At 39.9% G+C, this 19,612-nt stretch overlaps 1 protein-coding gene across 1 annotated transcript in view; it reads right to left on the bottom strand.

Annotated features, from left to right (window-relative positions):
* CRLF3 (cytokine receptor-like factor 3) overlaps window positions 1-19,605 on the bottom strand; it is a 37,833-nt gene extending 18,228 nt beyond the window's left edge. Inside the window, exons 1-4 of the mRNA XM_008585513.1 lie at window positions 19,391-19,605; window positions 6,241-6,448; window positions 2,766-2,853; window positions 1,730-1,907 (exon numbers count right to left, since the gene is read on the bottom strand). Coding sequence (XP_008583735.1) covers window positions 1,730-1,907; window positions 2,766-2,853; window positions 6,241-6,448; window positions 19,391-19,519 — 603 coding nt within the window. The 5' untranslated portion in view covers window positions 19,520-19,605. The remainder of the gene's footprint in view (window positions 1-1,729; window positions 1,908-2,765; window positions 2,854-6,240; window positions 6,449-19,390) is intronic.
* Between the last annotated feature and the right edge of the window lie 7 nt (window positions 19,606-19,612).

Below are 19,612 nucleotides of genomic sequence, written 5' to 3'. Positions count from 1 at the left end.
TGGGGGGCATTTTGCACCAAACACACAGGCCCATGTGCTGAACATAGGCTATTCTCAGGAAGGCCATAGGAAATAGGCCATCGCTATTGTCTTTTTCTCTTTATTGTATGTGTTCCATATTTCCCAGTCTGATATAAAAATTCTGCTTCCTTTGAAGAAATGGCATGTTTTCTAAACAATAATGCCAAAGATAAAACATTTAAAATTCAAGGACAAGTATCCCACACTATATACATCATTCATATAACCAAGAGAATTAATATCCAGAATATATAAAGGACTTCTAAAAATTACTAAGAGACAAGCCACCCAATAGAAAAATGAGCAAAAGACATGAATAAACATTCTACAGAATAAGGAAGATAAGTAGCCAAAAAATATATATAAAAATATTCAACCTAGTTTGTAATATGGAAAATGCAATGTACAATCACAATGACACACCATTTTGGCAAAAATATAAAGTCTGACAATGCCAAGTGTTGGTCAAGATGTGGAGTAACAGGAATTCATATACCACTGGTGGAAGGCTAAACTTCATTTTTGGAAAAAGGCTGGTATTACCTAATAGAGTATAGAGTATAGCTCCAATATTCTAAGACTTCACAACATTTTTTTTTTTTTGGTGGCCGGCCAGTACAGTGATTGAACCCTGGACCTTGGTGTTATCACCACCATGCTCTAACAAAAACCTCATAACTTTGCAGCTAAATATATACTTTAGAAAAAAACATTACATGTGTGTACAAGTAAACATTAATAACAATGCTTATAGACAAAAAACAAAAACAAAACCCTAGATAACTAACTCTAGGCCCACTGATAGGCAAAAGAATAAAAATGAAGTGAGAATCCTTGTTTTGAACCAACAAAAGCATCTCTACTTTCTTCTTCTTCTTTTTTTTTTTTCCTTTTTTTGTCTTTTTTCGTGTCCGGCAACGGATTGCAACCCTCAGTGTCACGCCCGTACCGGACTGGACCGGCAACGGGATCACAACCCTCGGTGTTGCGCCCACACCTCGCTCAGCCAGTGAGCGGAACCGGTCTGTATGTGGGATCCGAACCCTCGGCGGGAGCGCCACCACACTCCCAAGCGGCGCACTGTAGCAGTGCGCCACCGGGCCGGCCCATCTACTTTCTTCTATACCAAGGCTTCACTTAAAAAAATTCTATTTAAGAAAATAGTTTCCAGAAGCCAAGCACTCACTTTTGAATGATGTATTTATCAACAGCCAAGATATTACGGCTAATTCGGACATGTTTTCTATTTAAAATAATGATAACTCATATACAGAATATGATTTAATACACAAAATTCCTGGCAATGCTGAGAGTGTAAAGAAACCATACTTTAGAAATCTTATTTCAGAGGTTCAGTGTTGAGCAGAAAATATTAAGACATTCAATATTCACTATCATCTTTTGGCTTTTCTAATAAATAGAAATGGGAGAAATCCTCAATTCACAGAGTTAAGTCTGGGAAATATGTGATGAGAAACAATGCTGTGATGCAGAGATTTTAAAAAGTACCCTCAAAGCTGTTTATCTCAAACTGGAAGAGCTACTTCAGTTCATGTTCCACATCGTTTTATATTAATTGTAAAGCAAAAGGGATTTTTGTTTGGCAAGAGAAGAAAATATTCCAAGATAGTCAATAAAAAAATTGTAAAGCCCCCAAAATCTCAAATCCATAATACTGAAACCACTTCTACAGTTCTGAATTACATACCTTACACCATCGTACTATGATGCCTCCAGGTTTCTCTATTAGTTCTTCTATCTGTACTGGTGGGCGAGATGCTACTGTTCCATGCTTAAAAATGTGGTCTTTCACTATGTTAAGAATTGAGTCATCCAACTGAGCAGATAAACAAGGCACATCAACCAGTAAAGGCACTTCTGGTAAGCTGAGGAAATAAAGCTCATGTGTTTATTAGACTTATAACTGAGAGTGAAAAATACAAGGAATATTTTAGATCAGTCACAAGCTAGAAGGATCCTGAAGTCTCTAGTAACAAAAATAATTCTCATAGCAGTGGGAGCTTTGGAAGATGTTACATAAAGAGTCTTTTCCCTGGGCCGGCCCGGTGGCGCACTGGAGAGTGCGCCACTTGGGAGCACGGCGGCACTCCCGCTGAGGGTTCGGATCCCATGTGGAGATCAGTTCCCGCTCACTGGCTGAGCGCGGTGCGGGCGCAACACCGAGGGTTGCCATCCCGTTGCTGGTCCCCGGTACGGGCGCGACACCGAGGGTTGCGATCCCGTTACCGGTCAGTAAAAAAGACAAAAAGGAAAAAAAAAAAAAGAGTCTTTTCCCAAAGAAATGTAAGAAAGAAAATTGATAGGATCACAACTGTCAAGTTTATACCAAAAGAGCTGATTTACTAAAATACAACTCAGTTTCAATGATGTGTTCAGAATTTTAAAAATATGGCTGGCCAGTCAGCTCACAGAGTGTGGTGCTGATAACACCAAGGTCAAGGGATTCAAATCCCCATACTGTTTGGCTGCCAAAAATATAAAATAAAATAAATAAAATAAAATTTAACAATTCTCTTATACATTGGCATTGAAGAAAATTTGCAGTAATATGAAACCAAAGCTTACAATCACAACTATTTCATACTCTAATACTCGTAGTGGGCAGTGAAACCTTGAAAAATATATTCTGTATCTCCCTTAATCAGAATCTTTAACAGGAAAGGAAAAAAGCAGACATAGTTTAAGTACTTAAAAGTATGTCCAAAAGGCACCAATTCTTTTACCTGTCCAACTGAATATGTGACGCCTTTTTGGTAAAGCTCCACAGTTTCTCATTCTGTTCTCCTACCCCACCATGAATGGCGATCTCACCTACAATCAAGAATAAGAGACCTAGTAGTACAGTGAACATAGTCACATTATAAAGTAATCAACACAACTCATGTCTACACGGGTCTCTGGATTTCTTGCAAACAATTCTTAAGTGATACCACAATCAAATTCCCAAAAAGTCAAAGCAGAAACTATTTTAAAAGTAATAGTCACATTATAAAGTAATCAACACAACTCATGTCTACACGGGTCTCTGGATTTCTTGCAAATAATTCTTAAGTGATACCACAATCAAATTCCCAAAAAGTCAAAGCAGAAACTATTTTAAAAGTACTCTCAGGTTCAGCCCAAGAGAGAAAGGAGTATACAAAGGAAACATTTTGCCAGAGATGAAAGATTCTGCTCTACACAAGGAAGTCTGGTTTGGCAACCAATCTTACCCAAAACAGAAGGCCCAGGGACTTTTCCACAACCATCCCGCAGAATCTTTATCAACTCCAATAGTAGCCAGTACAAAATATTACCCTGATAGGAGCAATAGGGCACAGGGTCTTAAAAAGCCAAATAATGCAGCTATGTTTTCCTAAAAGAATATCATACACTGGATTAGAGATAACTCAACAATAAAAAGGAAATGCCATACACAGGCATATGAAAATGATGAATTTCTATGTCCTTCACAGCCCTGAAGAACACTGCTGAACTCTTTTCCACCTGAATGCGCCCTGAAGTTACTCAAGTTTTGTGAGTCCACATGATCTCCCTCGCCAAAGGAAAAACAGAGACATACTGAACCCTAAACTCCATAAATAAGTTTTTATCCCTTGAGAAGAAGAGAGAGGAAAGAGTTTGAGATTAAAAGTATTTCTGAAGTATAAAAAAATTCAAGCATCAAATGCTATAAGAAACATGTATGGGCCTCAAAGGATTTTCTAAAATAAAAATACTTCTCAGTCCTCAGGGTGATGGGTGTGCACTCCTGACCTGCGCTGAACTGTTTCTGGGTTTGTTTCCAATGCAAAGCCTCCAGGGAAAGACATTCTGTGGTCCTGCTAAAAAGAATTTTCTCAAAGACACTGTTATGGTCAGTGGCAAATGAAGACTTTTCATTAAAGATAAGAAAAAGATGTAATTAGCATGTATGAATAACACTAGTACCATATTGTAAGTGCTACCAAAGGGGATTAACTTGCAGCTGGAGTGAGACTCATGAGCCATCCACGCTTTTTATTCTACGCCACTCACAGCACACACTCTGCAGAATGGATGGTATGCAGTCTCCTTTCCCAGCTGCCCTTTAAATGTTGATGTCCCTTAGTGTTCTACCCTCTACTACCTGTCCTCATAGCACACAGAATCTCTTGATGATTTTACTTATTCCCATGAATTCAGGTTTGACGTATATGCCATTAACTGCCATATTGATATCTCCAGGTATGATCTCTCTCCTAAGTCTCACACACATATTTCTTTACTACCTCAAACTCAACATGCCCAAGCCAAATGCCCACCGACCCACTAAAGCCCTCCTCTCCCACTACATTTCCTATGTTGGTTAAAGGCACCACCACCTACCAGGTCATGCAAAACTAGGCCAGTTTTTTCATCCCAGATCTTTTCCTTTTCCCTCAGTCCTACACCCAGATAATCAACAGAAACTGCTCAGTAAACTCATCAATAATTCTCTCTCTGAAAAAACTCTTAAAACCTGCCCTAGTGTTGGCTGGTTAGCTCAAGTGGTTAGAGTGTGGTGCTATAAGGTCAAGGTTTCAGATCCCCACACCAGCCAGCTGTCCTCACCCTCCACCCCCCAACCAAAAAAACCCTGCCCTGCCTTATCTTCACCTGTCACTGCCTTTACCATTTTGCACCTGGGTTACCACCTCAACTTTCTTTTTTTTTTTTTTTTTCAAAAGATGACCGGTAAGGGGATCTTAACCCTTGGCTTGGTGTTGTCAGCACCACGCTCTCCCAAGTGAGCTAACCAGCCATCCTTATATAGGGATCTGAACCCGTGGCCTTGGTGTTATCAGCACCACACTCTCCCAAGTGAGCCAAAGGCCAGCCCTGCCTCAACCTTCTAATCAGTCTCTTTTGTCCTCCAGTCTTACAGTCTCTAACATAGTCTCCAAACTGCAGACAGGGTTATTTTCAAAAATGCAAATCTGATCATGTAACTCGGCTGCTTAAAATGCTTCAATAGGGCCGGCCCGGTGGCGCACTGCTACAGTGCGCCGCTTGGGAGTGTGGTGGCGCTCCCGCCGAGGGTTCGGATCCCACATACAGACCGGTTCCCGCTCACTGGCTGAGCGAGGAGTGGGCACAGCACCGAGGGTTGCGATCCCGTTGCCGGTCCCGGTCCGGTATGGGCGCGACACTGAGGGTTGCGATCCATTGCAGGACACGAAAAAAGACAAAAAAAAAAAAATGCTTCAATAGATCCCTGAATATGCCATTCACTCTACTCACGATGTTACCTCCTCTTTTCCATCATCTGCTTGATAAATTTCTTTAATTGTTTGTGGAACTCCTCCTACAGAAAGCTATCCTGCATTTTCCCAGAGAGTTAAGCACCTCCTCTGTGCTGCAATAAGGTGTTAGATCTCTCTCAGCATGTATGTCTCTCCCACTGTGCCATGAACCCCAAAGGACAGAACTGTTAGCTTTTTATTTAATGTATGTGACAAAGACTTACATTGAAGGAAAGCAGATGTGAAGGAAGGAAGGCAGCAAGGCAAGATCTGCGCATGACTTAAACAACAACTGGCTACAGACAGGAATCTAACAACTACAATTTCAGAAGTAAACACCAACCAGATTTTTTTTTAACCTTCTAAAAAGAACAATGGTGGGCTGGCCCGGTGGCGCACTGCTACAGTGCGCCGCTTGGGAGCGTGGTGGCGCTCCCGCCGAGGGTTCGGATCCCACATACAGACCGGTTCCCGCTCACTGGCTGAGTGAGGTGTGAGCGCAACACCGAGGGTTGCGATCCCGTTGCCGGTCCCGGTCCGGTACGGGCGCGACACTGAGGGTTGCGATCCGTTGCTGGACACGAAAAAAGACAAAAAGGAAAAAAAAAAAAAAAAAAAAAGAACAATGGAATCAAGTTCTATGAACCATAAGCACTGTGAAAAATATCTGGACGCAAAATGACTTTAGAGTGTATTAATAGTGAATAAGATACTATTATCACAGAACCATTTGAGAAAAATCATTTACTCCTTGTTTTGTAAATGATATAATTAATTCAATTGCACATACCCTGGGGTACCTTACTGTATATCAGTCACCCTTGAGACACAAACTGTCTCAAGATAGGAACATCCTAAGCACCCCACAGATGGCAAGAAACCTACTCGTGTCTTGAGAAATCAGCAAAGTATCAATCTGAATGAACCACATTTAATATGCTCCCTGGACTCCCACCTTCTCGGACTAAGTCCTCTGCAGTGTTAACTCCATGTTCTATGAGCTTCTGGCAGTCATCTAGTGGTTTAATGGTCTCCTGCTCAATAGTGTCCACCTCTTGCAAAAGGGTCACCAATCGCTCATCCAGAAGCTTCCCAAGGGTTCCTTTTAAATCATTAAAATGCTGTTTGAGGACATCCCTTGTCTGTGATGCACTCTCTTTGATCTGAAAATAAATAACATAAAATTTCAAAATCAGAATCTTTAGAAAAGGCTGAGCCAAAGGTATCATTCATGATAACTTTTTTTTTTTTGAAAGTGGTTTTATAACCATTTGACAATCAGCAGTTAGTTCATCCACATTGACTGTCTGCAGAGTTTTAAAAGTGGTAACAAATACATAGGTAACCAAAGTATAGAGCTTGTTTGGTGAATCTTCATCCTCATTATGTTTCTTGGACAAATGCACACGGTTGGAACACTCCTTATTGCTTTGGCCCAGACAGTTTTGTTGAGCCTGGTATCAAATGTATACATCTGGAGTCCCCATGTACTGGATTGAATTATGTCCCCCTCAAAATTCCCTGAAGCTTGAATTGTGTCCCCCAAGATTTATGTTTTAGAAACTTAGCCCCAGTGTGACTGTTAAGAGAGTGGGAAATCCTATTATGGTAACTGAAAGGTGGAACCTTGAAGAGGTGACTGGATTGTAGGACTGTGCCCTAGTGAATGGATTAACAACAGTGGTCAGGGGCGTGGTTCTGAGAGCTTTAGAAGAAGAGGAATCTGTCTTGCTCTCTCCCTGCTCTCTCTGCTTCCGCCATCTTGCAATGTGAGACCCCTGGGTCACTGTCGCCACCACCAGATGGACTTTGTATTTCTCAGCCTCAGGAACTGTAAGAAAGGGCCAGCCCATGGCTCACTCCGGAGAGTGCGCTGCTGGTAACACCAAGACCACGGGTTCGGATCCCATATAGGGATGGCCGGTTAGCTCACTGGGTGAGCGTGATGCTGACAACACCAAGTCAAGGGTTAAGATCCCCTTGCCAGTCATCTTTAAAAAAAAAAAAAAAGAAAGAAAGCCACAATACAAAAAAAAAAAAAAATCATCTCATGGATAAAATGCCCTCATTATGCTAAAAGAAAACTAAGAATTTATTTAAAATCCAAAGAGGCTCATAGGAAGGAGGAAGGGCTAGGATAATGACTTAATCCTTTTGAGTCATGGTTCTCTGTAAATTCTCTGTGAATCCTGATGACAGGTTTATAGAACCTCTTCTCCAAAAAATGAATAATTTACACCCTGAAAAATAGTATTCTATTTCAGAAGTTTACAAATTCCTTCAGATCCAAACCACGGCCTGCCTTTAGCGGTAATTATGAAACCTTGTTTGCAGAAGAATCATGTAGGCTGCTTGTTATAATTCAGATTTCAAGGTTCCGTCTCAGAACCAGAAGCTTACAGGAGGGGCTGGAGGAGTGTATGCATGAAGTTTTCATTTTTCATAAGCACACCTGTAATTGTGCAACCACACTTTATGAGGAATACTGCTCTAAATCTACATAGCTCAGATTACGAACCTTATTCTAGGAGATATTACAGGAAAATCTTTACATCTTACACATATTTTGAAGACAAACAGGTTGTCTATACAGACACCAGATTTAAAAAAAAAAGAATTCAGATAAGACACAATTCAATTTCTCTCACTTAACAGGGAAATTCTAACTGTAAGCCATACACTCAGTTAAATTAAAGCAAATACATATTTGGCTTTACACATATTATCATATTAGTTTCATATGACATATTATGTTTATTACCCTAACCTTTTTGCAAGTTTCTCTTAGCAAGAGAGTTTGAAGTACAAGAAAAATTCACCAAGAAAGAACATATTAAAATATGGATAAAGGACAATATTTCAACAGCTAAAAGAGAAATTTAGAAAGCTTTCTATTTACTCTCAAATATGAAATTTAAGAAGCAGAATATAAAATTGCTTTCCCTTAAATCATAAAGAAAAGAGAAATACTAATTTAAGTTTCATTGTTAACAAATCTCTGTATAGTTACTGAGAACTTCTATGAAATAAATTCAGGGCCGGCCCGGTGGCGCACTGGATAGTGCGCTGCTTGGGAAGCGCGGCGGCGCTCCCGCCCGAGGGTTCGGATCCCACATACAGACCGGTTCCCGCTCACTGGCTGAGCGAGGCGCAGGAGCAACGCCGAGGGTTGCGATCCGTTGCCGGACACGGAAAAAGACAAAAAAAAAAAAAAGAAAAAAAGAAATAAATTCAAGTCCATAAACCAAAAATGCACTCGATCTGGTTCACTCAACAACTGTGGGATCCTTGAGAATTGAGCTCTCACCTACGTACCACATGGCAAATAAATGTTGTCCAATAAAAATGAAGTTAAGCATGAGTGTTTTAAAGAACTTTTAAAAAGAACTAGGGAGAGAGTGCCTTAATGATTTTAATACATCATCTGGGATACTGGTAGAAATGCAGATTCTCAGGATCCATCCAGAACTAGTGACTCAGAACCTGTATTCATAACAAGACCCCCAGGTGATTCACATACACTTTACAGATACCAGAATAAATGAAGACATCACGTCAGAGCATTATAATACATTTCAAACCCTAGCACCAAGAGGAAATTCTGCAGTTGAGCACTATACCACCAAGGTCTTGTCTCGCTCTTTAACGGATATACACACACAGGAAGTGCACTGGTTAGGTAAAGTCAATTTCCTCTTTAGAAAGAATTCAGAAGCTCCCTTAGCAGTTACAGCGTGTATGTTTTGTTTTTGTTTCAGAACATCAGAAAAAAAGGAAGTATGTGAATACAAAACAGCGACAGGGCTAGGGAAGGGAGAATCCATTTCCAAACCCACCTCCTGTGCTCTCATCATAAATTTGGTCCCTTTTGTTCATAGAATCCCAACTACTGTTATTTCAAACTTGATGCTATCTATCTTGGGATCATTCTCTTCTCCTGATATAGTTCACAATTTAAGTTTCCTTCTTCTTTAAGTCAATCATGTGACTAATCAAACTCATTTGTTGGCTTTATGAAACTAATTTTAAAATGCAGACTTCAGGGGCCGGCTGGTGGCTCACTCGGTAGAGTGCGGTGCTGATAACACCAAGGCCATGAGCTCGGATCCCATATAGGGATGGCCGGTTCGCTCACTGGGTGAGCATGGTGCTGACAACACCAAGTTAAGGGTTAAGATCCCCTTACCAGTCATCTTTTTAAAAATAAATAAATAAAAAATAAAATAAAATAAAATGCAGACTTCACTGCTGAGTGAATTCCTATGGTCCAATGTGTGTACTGCTAACTCAATAAATCTTTGCAACAAATCTAGGAGGTAGACCATATTGTTTACAGTTGAAGAAAGTGAGGCTCAAGGAAGTCAAATAACTTTCCTAAGGCTTCACAGTGCCAAAAACAGTCTGACTGCAAAGACCATGTTCTTTCTACTATATCGAGCTGTTTAGCACTTACAGATCCCATTTTAGGAAGTTTCCAGGTAAACCTGTAAATTATGTATTAGCTGAAGACACTTCCTGCTATAATATGTATTTCTTGCCCCTGCATAAAGAATTATGTGGTAGACAGCCAATCATCGCCAAATGCTACCTAGCCATCTAGAGCAAAAACACCTGTGGTGGTTTATAACAAAGTACATTTAAAAAGAATACAAATGACAAACAAGTCAAGGTCTCAAAAAGGAAACTGTAATATACATTGTTTATATTGATCAATGACATTCTGAACTAATTTCATACTAATACCTCTAGTGTAACAGATATTAAAACTTACTTACAAAGTTTCTACCACAGCAGAATCTAACTCCAGAGCGACTGTCTTTAAAGTTCTAACACGATGAGCTCACAAACTGCCAAAAGTCAGAGTTTATACAGTACTTTAATACTAAGCCACCTGAAAGCCTATTTACTTCACAACTCTCCAAACAACAGTGACTGATATATTGTCCTCCAGAGTTTAGCTACTAAAAAGGCATAAAACCTACATACAATTTGATTTAAGACATCTCTGATCTTAAGCAGCAATATGCATTTGCTACATTAATACTATATGTATTGTTGGAAATTAAATAACTGGAATCTTCAGGATCTTCTCTAAAATACGAATTTCATGACTTTATATAAAAAGAATTTTTAGGGCCGGCCCGTGGCTCACTCGGGAGAGTGCGGTGCTGATAACACCAAGGCCATGGGTTCGGATCCCATATAGGGATGGCCGGTTGGCTCACTGGGTGAGCGTGGTGCTGACAACACAAAGCCAAGGGTTGAGATCCCCTTACTGGTCATCTTTAAAAAAAAAGAACTTTTATCCTCCAGGTTTTTTTTTTTTTTTTTTATCCTCCAGGTTTAATCTAAGAATTTATTTACCCAATTGCTTTGTTAATAGGAAACTAAAACTAATTTAAAATTAAAGACTGGCTTTAGAAACTATTAGCTACCAAGAACATACTGATTAAAAATAAGAGAAAAACAAAAAAGAAAATATTTTTTCTAAAAAAAGAGACAAAGTAAAGGTATGAAATAGTTAACTGAAACAGAAGAAGCTAACCAAAATATTTTTTCTCAGTTCATATGAAATGTACTACATGAGCTATTTGTTTTTGCACTGACACCAAGACATCAGTCATTAATAATAATGGCAATAAAAACAAGACAGCAACAGCTATCAACTACTGAGCACCTACTATGTGCCAGGTACTGAGACCCATGGTCTCACTTAAAATCTACCACAATCCAAAGGAAATAAAATTTTTAAAGAAAAAATAGAAAACAAAACAAAACAGTACCACAAACCTGTGAAAAAGACATCTGTAAATAAGTAACATGGGAGTCAGAGAGAAGAACCTGCCCACATCACAAAGTTAGTAAAGTGGCAGAAAAATCTGAATTCAGTCTGACTCAAATATGGACTCATAAGCACTGCTACCATTCCCTCTTGTCTCCTTAGGCATTTTTTTTTTTTTTAATGCTTATTTGAGAACTTCCAAAAAGAAAACGTATAAGGGCCGGCCTATGGTTCACTTGGGAGAGTGTGGTGCTGACAACACCAAATCAAGGGTTAAGATCCCCTTACCAGGGCCGGCCCGGTGGCGCACTGCTACAGTGCGCTGCTTGAGAGTGCGGCGGCGCTCCCGCCGAGGGTTCGGATCCCACATACAGACCGGTTCCCGAAAAATAAAAAAATAAAACTCATGTTGAAACTTAATCTCAATGTAACATATTAAGAGGTGATTAAACCATCCATGGATTAACTGATTAATAGGAATGGGTTAGTTATCACAGAGTGGGTTGTTATAAAGTCCAGCTTGGCACTCTTGCCCTCTGATGCCCTCCACCATGTTGTGATGCAGTGAGAAGGCCCCCACAAGATGCCAGCGCCTTGACCTTAGACTTCCCAGCCTTCAGAACTGTAAGAAATAATAAATTACCCAGTCTCAATCAGGTATTCAGTTACAGCAAGAGGAGATGGACTAACACGTAAGTGAATGTTTTATCTTGGACATTTAGACTCAGCTGCCATCCGACTGCAACCACAAGAGTTTTCCAAGCAAAACCAGAACTGTGTAATTGAGCACCAGTCAACTCCCAAAATTGTAAGTAAATAAAATGGTTGCTTTTTAAGCCATTAAGCTCTGGCATAGTTTATTATACAGCAATAGATGACCAAACCATATGATAAAATAAATGCTTAATTCTTGATTATCTGCATTAATGAACAGGGTTCATTTAATGAAGACCACAGACAATCTAAAAAGAATGTCTACAAACTACACCCACAATATTCATAAGGTCACTCATTCAACATTTACTGAGGTCTAGTATGTGACAGGAATTGGGATTATAAAGATGAATAAGGAATGGTCCTGACCTCAAAAAACTCTCATTCTGGTAAAGGAGATAGATAGTTTCATGCACAAGTAACTATAATAAAACATGCTAAATTCTCTCTTTTTTTTTTTTTGGCAGCTGGCCAGTAGGGGGATCGGAACTTGTGACTTTGGTGTTATAAGGCTGTGCTCTAACCAACTGAGCTAACTGGCCAGCCCACATACTAAGTTCTTACACAAGTGGGACAGCCTTAAACTGCCATCAGAGCTCAGAAGGGCATTCTGCTAGGAAAGAAAGTAGGAGACATTTAAAGAATAAGTTGCCAGTTGGAGAAGCAGGAGATGTCACCTTGAATAACAATAATTTAGGGGTAATATTACTATGACTAATATTAATTAAGAACTTCCCATGTCTCAGGCATTGTGCTAAACATTTTAAATGCTTCTCATTTTAATTCCCACTTTAGCCAGGTAAAGTAGGCACTGTCCTTATCCTCATTTCAGAGATAAGGAAACAGGATCAAGAAAGTTCAGTTTCTCAACATCTCATGGGTAACAGGGACAAGTAAAACAACTGCAAAATATTAGTGATTCACTAAAAGCCTTCAATAATATTTGTAAAACGCTGTCTTACATTTATTTGGCTTTTCAGATGACAAAGTAGTCATATTATTTACCAGGTTTATAGTAGTAAGAATAGTTCTTCTCTATCAAAATTATACATACATTACAATCTACACAGAAAAAAATCTACATAAGAAATGTACCTCAGGCCGGCCCGTGGCTCACTCGGGAGAGTGCGGTGCTGATAACACCAAGGCCACGGGTTCGGATCCCATATAGGGATGGCCAGTTAGCTCTCTGGGTGAGCATGGTGCTGACAACACCAAGTCAAGGGTTAAGATCCCCTTACCGGTCATCTTTTTAAAAAAAAAAAAAAAAAAAAAAGAAATGTACCTCTGTGACATTCACATACTTTTTAATTAACATCACTGAGTTTAACATTACTGATTCAGAATGCTTGTTTTAATCCTTCTCAACCTTCTCCTATATTTAAAGTGAGTTTCAGACTCATCAAGTAGCTTTCAGAGTGTCATATTTAAAGATAATTTGTGAAAAGACAACTGAAAAGCCAATGTAAATATGTGAACTTCTGTACACAAATACATGTATGGATTTTTTTTTTTTTTTTAACCAATCCCCTTGGTTGCAATTATTTAGTTTGCTTCAAGTATTTTGGGATACGTGAGTCAATACATTTCAGCCTACCACCAACAAATGCTCCATAAAGTATTTATGTAATAGACTATATTCACCTCTACATTAAAAATTAGGCTGCATATGGGAAAATGTTGTTGATAAATGCTTATGATATAACGCTAACCCAAAAAAATTTTTTTGATAAAAAGTTGAATATACTGTAGTCTCTCAATTTTGTAGAATAATATGTATAGAAGGATACACCAAAACATTAATTGCAGTTGTCTGTAAGTAGTAGAATTATAGGTAATTTTTAAATTATCTCATCTGTTCCTGGTTTTCCCTAGATCTGGATTTAACATTTTCTTAGGATACTACAATAGGGACATTTTAAGTACTACTGCTGTAACGAGCTACATTCAAACAGATTTTTGTACTGTTTTTAAAACTGGTAACAGAAGGGGAAGTAGGAGATAAAAGGAGCAATAATAGCTTTCTTTTCTTTGCTGAGCTTCTAAGACTTCCTGTCTTGGTTTTCTGAAATAACTTATTATTTTTTTGAACTGAGTTCTATATCTGTCCCAGTTTTTAACTAGTTTGCTATGTGTTTACAAATCGTGTGGGAATAATGATCTATAGAAAGTCCGGTATTACAATTTAGGAATATCAAGAATACTAGTTACGTCTTCAATTATCACAAATCAACTGTTAAAAAAGTGAAAACAAAATAGTATGGAATACATTAATCAAATGGTCACATTAGAGATATTAAAAGACATGCTAGGGCAAGCATTGGCTTGAGATTATCAATTATTCACTTGTATATCTTTGAATAATTATCTAACAAACAAACACCAAAGAAACTGGAAAAGACAGGAATGAGGAGATACTATATATAAGGAATCTTTCATTTATAGCTTTTGTCTTTCCCCAGGTACTGTTACCAGTAACCTGGCTTGTTGGTTCAAAGGTCCAGCACCTTATCCAGAGCCCAAGAATAACTTGAGGGAAACTGTATGTTTCTGCTCCACTCCAGGCTGCAGTTAGAGGTCTGAGGAAAGAACAAGGTGTATATGAATGGAATCCAAGTCTCTTGGGGGTCACTGAAAGGGAATTTTCAAGTCTCTTCTTGTACAGCCTAGCTGTTCAAGTTAATATACAATCACTTTAGTCTTCCTAATAAAGCTTCATTCAAAAAAAAATTATCTAACAAATGTATGATATTTAAAACAACATTTTAATCTTAAGAATAAACCACAACAATTTACGAAAACACACTTTTAGTTTATATTAAACTACAGAAATCAGTAAAGAGCTGATGAAGTGGTCGTGTACTCGAATAAAGTGTGCCTCAATCTTTGGTGTGCATACATATCACACGTGGGGATCTTGCTAAAGTACAGATTCTGATTCAGTGGATCTGGGGGGACTGAGACTCTGCATTCTTCATAAGCTCCCAAGTGATGCCACTGCTGCAGGTCATGGACCATGCTTGTAGTAGCAAGGATCTAAGGGACACCACTAGCCAGAGCTACACAGGGCCCTCACCAAATAGTATCTTAATTAGGTTCCAGGATCTGACCATTTGCTCTGAAGGAGTAGAGACTTGTTTTTGTCAGTGCCTTGAGAGACAATGAATCAAACTACTAAAAGGCACACAAAGGCCAAACCACTCATTTTATAGCATGAACTATAACTGCACACAGACTAAAATACTGGCATTTCTCATTGTAGGTGCCCCCAGTGCCTCAAACTAATCTCCCTTTGATAATTAACATACAATGATGGAATTTTTGGACCAGGCTGTGGACTGTGGTAATGTCACCAAGGTAGTGCCACTCTGTGAGGCCTATTTGACATCTTAATCAGTTATCTCTACTTAGAACATGCAGAAAAGCCAGTGCTATAGAAATAGTGGTGAAAAACATAATGGGAGTGAAATCTAAAAACGAATACACAGAACTTAGATTTTTCTTATTTGTTTTGTTTTTAGGGGTAATAACATAAAGATCAGCCCCCAAAGGAAAAGAGTTAATCCATGAGGACAGTTGTCTATTTCCTTGACCACAGTATCTAAGACCTAGAAGTACCTCTGACCTACAGTAGGCGCCCAATAAATATTTATTGAGTGAATGAACAAATGAATATTCAAAGAGAGTGGGAGTTAATTTCTTTGGTATTTCCATTTTAGTACCAAGGATTCCAGGGAGCTGTATAGGACTATTCGTAATGATTTCAACATCAGTTACGCCAGGTTGGCTGTAAACATTATCTGATTTCCTGAAGACAACAAACATCTCTCTAGCCTTTAACTTATTCAAACAGTAAGAGTTACAGAAAGCCCTTGCATTCCTACACAGAACTTCCTTTTCTCTGAAAACGGAGGGTAGGGCTTAAACTTAACCACAAGAGGAGAAACTGCTGCATGTTGGCAGTTGTTTTGACAGAATAACTTAAAAAGATTTTTATTCTTCCTTCTAGACTTTCATACCCGTGATTTCTTAACACAAGACAAATTTCATGAGAGATTTTCAATGGGTAAGAAACAAAAGCAAAGATAAAAAGTATGCAAGAGTTCCTGAAAAAGGTTAAACAAAGAATTTCCATGTGATCCAGCAATTGCTGGTGTATTCTAAAAGAACTGAAAACATGTCCACACAAAAAGCTGTACACAAATATTCGTAGCAGCATTATTCATAATAGTCAATAAGTGGAAATAACCAGCAATTGATGAATGGATAAATAAAATGTGGTATATCCACACAACAAATATTATTTAGCCATAAAAAAGACTGAAGTGCTAATACATGTTACCACAAGGATGAACCCTGAAAACATTATACTAAGTGAAAGAAGTCTGTCACAAACGGCAATAATTCCATTTATACTAAATGTCCAGAATAGGCAAATCCGTAGTGACAGAAAGTAAAGTGTTTGCCAGGGGATAGGGAAAGTGACAGCTAAGGGGTATGAGATTTCTTTTTAGGGTGATAAAAATGTTCTGGAATTAGATAGTGGTGACGGTTGAACAATTTTTAAACATACTAAAAACTGCTAAATTGCATACTTTGAGGCATGAATTTTATGGTATGTGAATTACATCTCATTTAAAAAATCATATGCCGGGGCCGGCCCGGTGGCGCACTGCTACAGTGCGCCGCCTGAGAAGTGCGGCAGCACTCCCGCCGAGGGTTCGGATCCCACATACAGACCAGCCGCTCACTGGCTGAGCGAGGTGCGGGAGCGACACCGAGGGTTGCGATCCCGTTGCCGGTCCCGGTCCGGTACGGGCGCGACACTGAGGGTTGCGATCCGTTGCCGGTCACGAAAAAAGACAAAAAGGAAAAAAAAAAAAAAATCATATGCCAATGGGCCGGCCCGTGGCTCACTCGGTAGAGTGCGGTGCTGATAACACCAAGGCCACGGGTTCGGATCCCATATACGGATGGCCGGTTTGCTCACTGGCTGAGCGTGGTGCTGACAACACCAAGCCAAGGGTTGAGATCCCCTTACTGGTAATCTTTAAAAAAAAATAAATAAATAAAAATAAAAAAAATAAAAAATCATATGCCAAAAAGGAAATAAAATCAGCGTGTAAAAAATATACACAAAGTGTAGTATCCCTTCCTCTCTGCTCTTCTTGTCCTTCCCCCATATAAAATCTTTGTCTAAAGTGCCATATATTTTATATAGTTATTCTGAAAATGACTGGGACCCTAAAAATACCCTAATCACCAAACAAAACGAGCTGCTTATTTTAATGATATTTTTATAACATAGGACTTTTTTATTTTTTATTTATTTATTTTTATTTTTATTTTTTTAAGATGACCGGTAAGGGGATCTTAACCCTTGACTTGGTGTTGTCAGCACCACACTCAGCCAGTGAGCGAACCGGCCATCCCTATATGGGATCTGAACCCAGGGCCTTGGCGTTATCAGCACCGCACTCTCCCGAGTGAGCCACGGGCTGGCCCAACATAGGACTTTTTTAAAAAAAAATCAAAAAGATGACGGGTAAGGGGATCTTAACCCTTGACTTGGTGTTGTCAGCACCACATTCTCCCAAGTGAGCCACGAGCCGGCCCAACATAGGCCTTCTTTAAAATGCAAGTTGACAGAGGACTTAGTCTACAAACCCAAACATGCACAATCCACTAGAATTAGCTTTGAGGACAGATGATGTTATAACTGGCAATGGCACAAAACACATTCTGGTTCACAAAAGAGAACTACACTATCACTCAGTCTAGTCAGAAGGCAATGTCATCAGAACCTAACCATGACAGACGTTCTTTCAGTGTGTTCTGCCTCAAGCCAGAGACAATGGGCCTTAAAACAAAGACCCATACTAAACTACACTAAATTATAGGAAAGTATGTCCTGTATTTAAATTATTGGATATAAAACTTAAAAGACTGTAGGTTTGGAAATTGAATACCAAACCATCTAGGATTGCATCACACTAAATTTTTTTTAATGCATCCAGTATCACATGAGAAATAAATAAGTACTATTCCAGGTGCTAACCTCATTCATTTAGTGTCAACTTTACTGCTTCTTAATTGCTGATGCAGAGTTAAACAACAGTCATGCTCATACATAAGATATCTTAACTGGCCGAAATGTTAGTCATATAATAAGAGGTATTTTAATCTCTTTCTTTTTAAACAATGTCCTACATTTAGAATGCTTATTTCAAAATAGCAGAAGGAGGGCTGGCTGGTTAGCTCACTTAGGAGAGCACAATGCTGATAGCACCAAGGTCAAGGGTTGGGATCCCTGTACTAGATAGCCGCCAAAACAAACAAACAAAAAATAGCAGAAGAAATAATGCAGGTGTTTTGAAAGGCAAATTGAGATGAGTGCATTGGAAGGCCATGGAAAGTATTCACCAACTCGGGATAATCATATCTAGATTTTGCTCCTAGTTTTGCTACTAAAATGCCAATGATGCCTGGCCTACACCAACTGTACAAGGACTTTAAAAGATATAAACCCCGAAACATGCTGAATATTCTTAATGATGAGAATATTCAAAGACACTGATATCCCAGCACTATTCTGCCACTGTACAGCATGGGAGTTACTAGGATGACAATACAGACTAATATCAAGTGTGACCCAGAGAAATTCAGATGGAATCCCATTCACTCAAAAAGCATTTATTAAGCACTTAAGTTAACAATAGCCTGAGGATGATCTGTCCTATCACACACTGGCAATAGGTTATATCTTTTTCTGTGTATGTTTGAGGATGTAGAGAAAACATATGGCTTTCCTATATCTTTGATAACCCTTTCCCCACGGAACAGATAACTGCACCACTTGAAAGTATATTTAGCACTCCTCTCTTTAAATCTGTTTTTCCATTTTCCTACGCCTTTGTATTCCCTCCCTCAAGCATTCCATTTTCTTCAGACCTTCCAATAGAGTTTCCCTTCACCTTCAATTCTAAGCCATCTAGAATGGAATTACTTTAAACGATTTTTTAAAAAATGCATTCAAGATCATAGGAGACGTTATTCAGGCATTAACTTCATTCATTTAGTGTTAACGCTAATTGCTTCTCAATCCTCTCTCCCCCTCTCTCCTCATTCCTCCTCTTCCTATACCCATTTTGTCTCCACTATTAGTTCTCCCCAGGTCACTGCCCCACATTTTCCTCAGGCTCTCTAAAATCAACCTTTATGGGCTGCAAGTTTTCCCAAATAATCTCCACCTCCCCCAACTCTCTTGAGTCACCACTACTCTCTGCGATCCCCTCGGATTTTGCTCTGGTCGCCCACTCTCCCCAACCTCAGACGCCACCCGTTCCCATCACTGCCACAGTTTGGGGAACGCTCCTCACACTCCCCCTTGATCCCCCAAACTTGTCTTCCCCTTAACACTCCCCCAAGTGCCACCTCCCCCACTTCCAGACCCTACTAGATCTCCTTTCACCTTCGGAGCCTCTTCCCTTCTCGCTTCAGAATGCTCGGACACTCCCCGCCCTCGGAGCCCTCACAGCCCTTGGCCGCAGCGCGGCACCCCGCGCCCTCCCCAGGGCCCACAGCGCCCCCGCGGGCCCGGCCCTCCGACCTGCCTCCGCGCCTCCCGCAGCCCCTGCAGCCGGTGGCCCAGTTCCCGCCGGTAGCTCTGCGCCGCCTCCACGTTCTCGCGGGCCTCCTGCAGCAGCAGCTCTGGCTCCAGCTCCATCGCCCCCCTCATGGGGCCGCGCGGCAAACGGCTGCGGATACCAGTTCCCGACTGTGCCGGGTGCCGCCGAGCGGCCCAGCGCGGCCTTGCGCAAGCGGAAGCACA

The sequence above is a fragment of the Galeopterus variegatus genome, unplaced genomic scaffold (assembly GCF_000696425.1).
Source record: "Galeopterus variegatus unplaced genomic scaffold, G_variegatus-3.0.2 Scaffold3602, whole genome shotgun sequence".
Classification (NCBI taxonomy): Eukaryota; Metazoa; Chordata; class Mammalia; order Dermoptera; family Cynocephalidae; genus Galeopterus; species Galeopterus variegatus.
The sequence above is the reverse complement of the archived record's forward strand: the minus strand, read 5'-3'. Positions and strand labels throughout refer to the sequence as shown.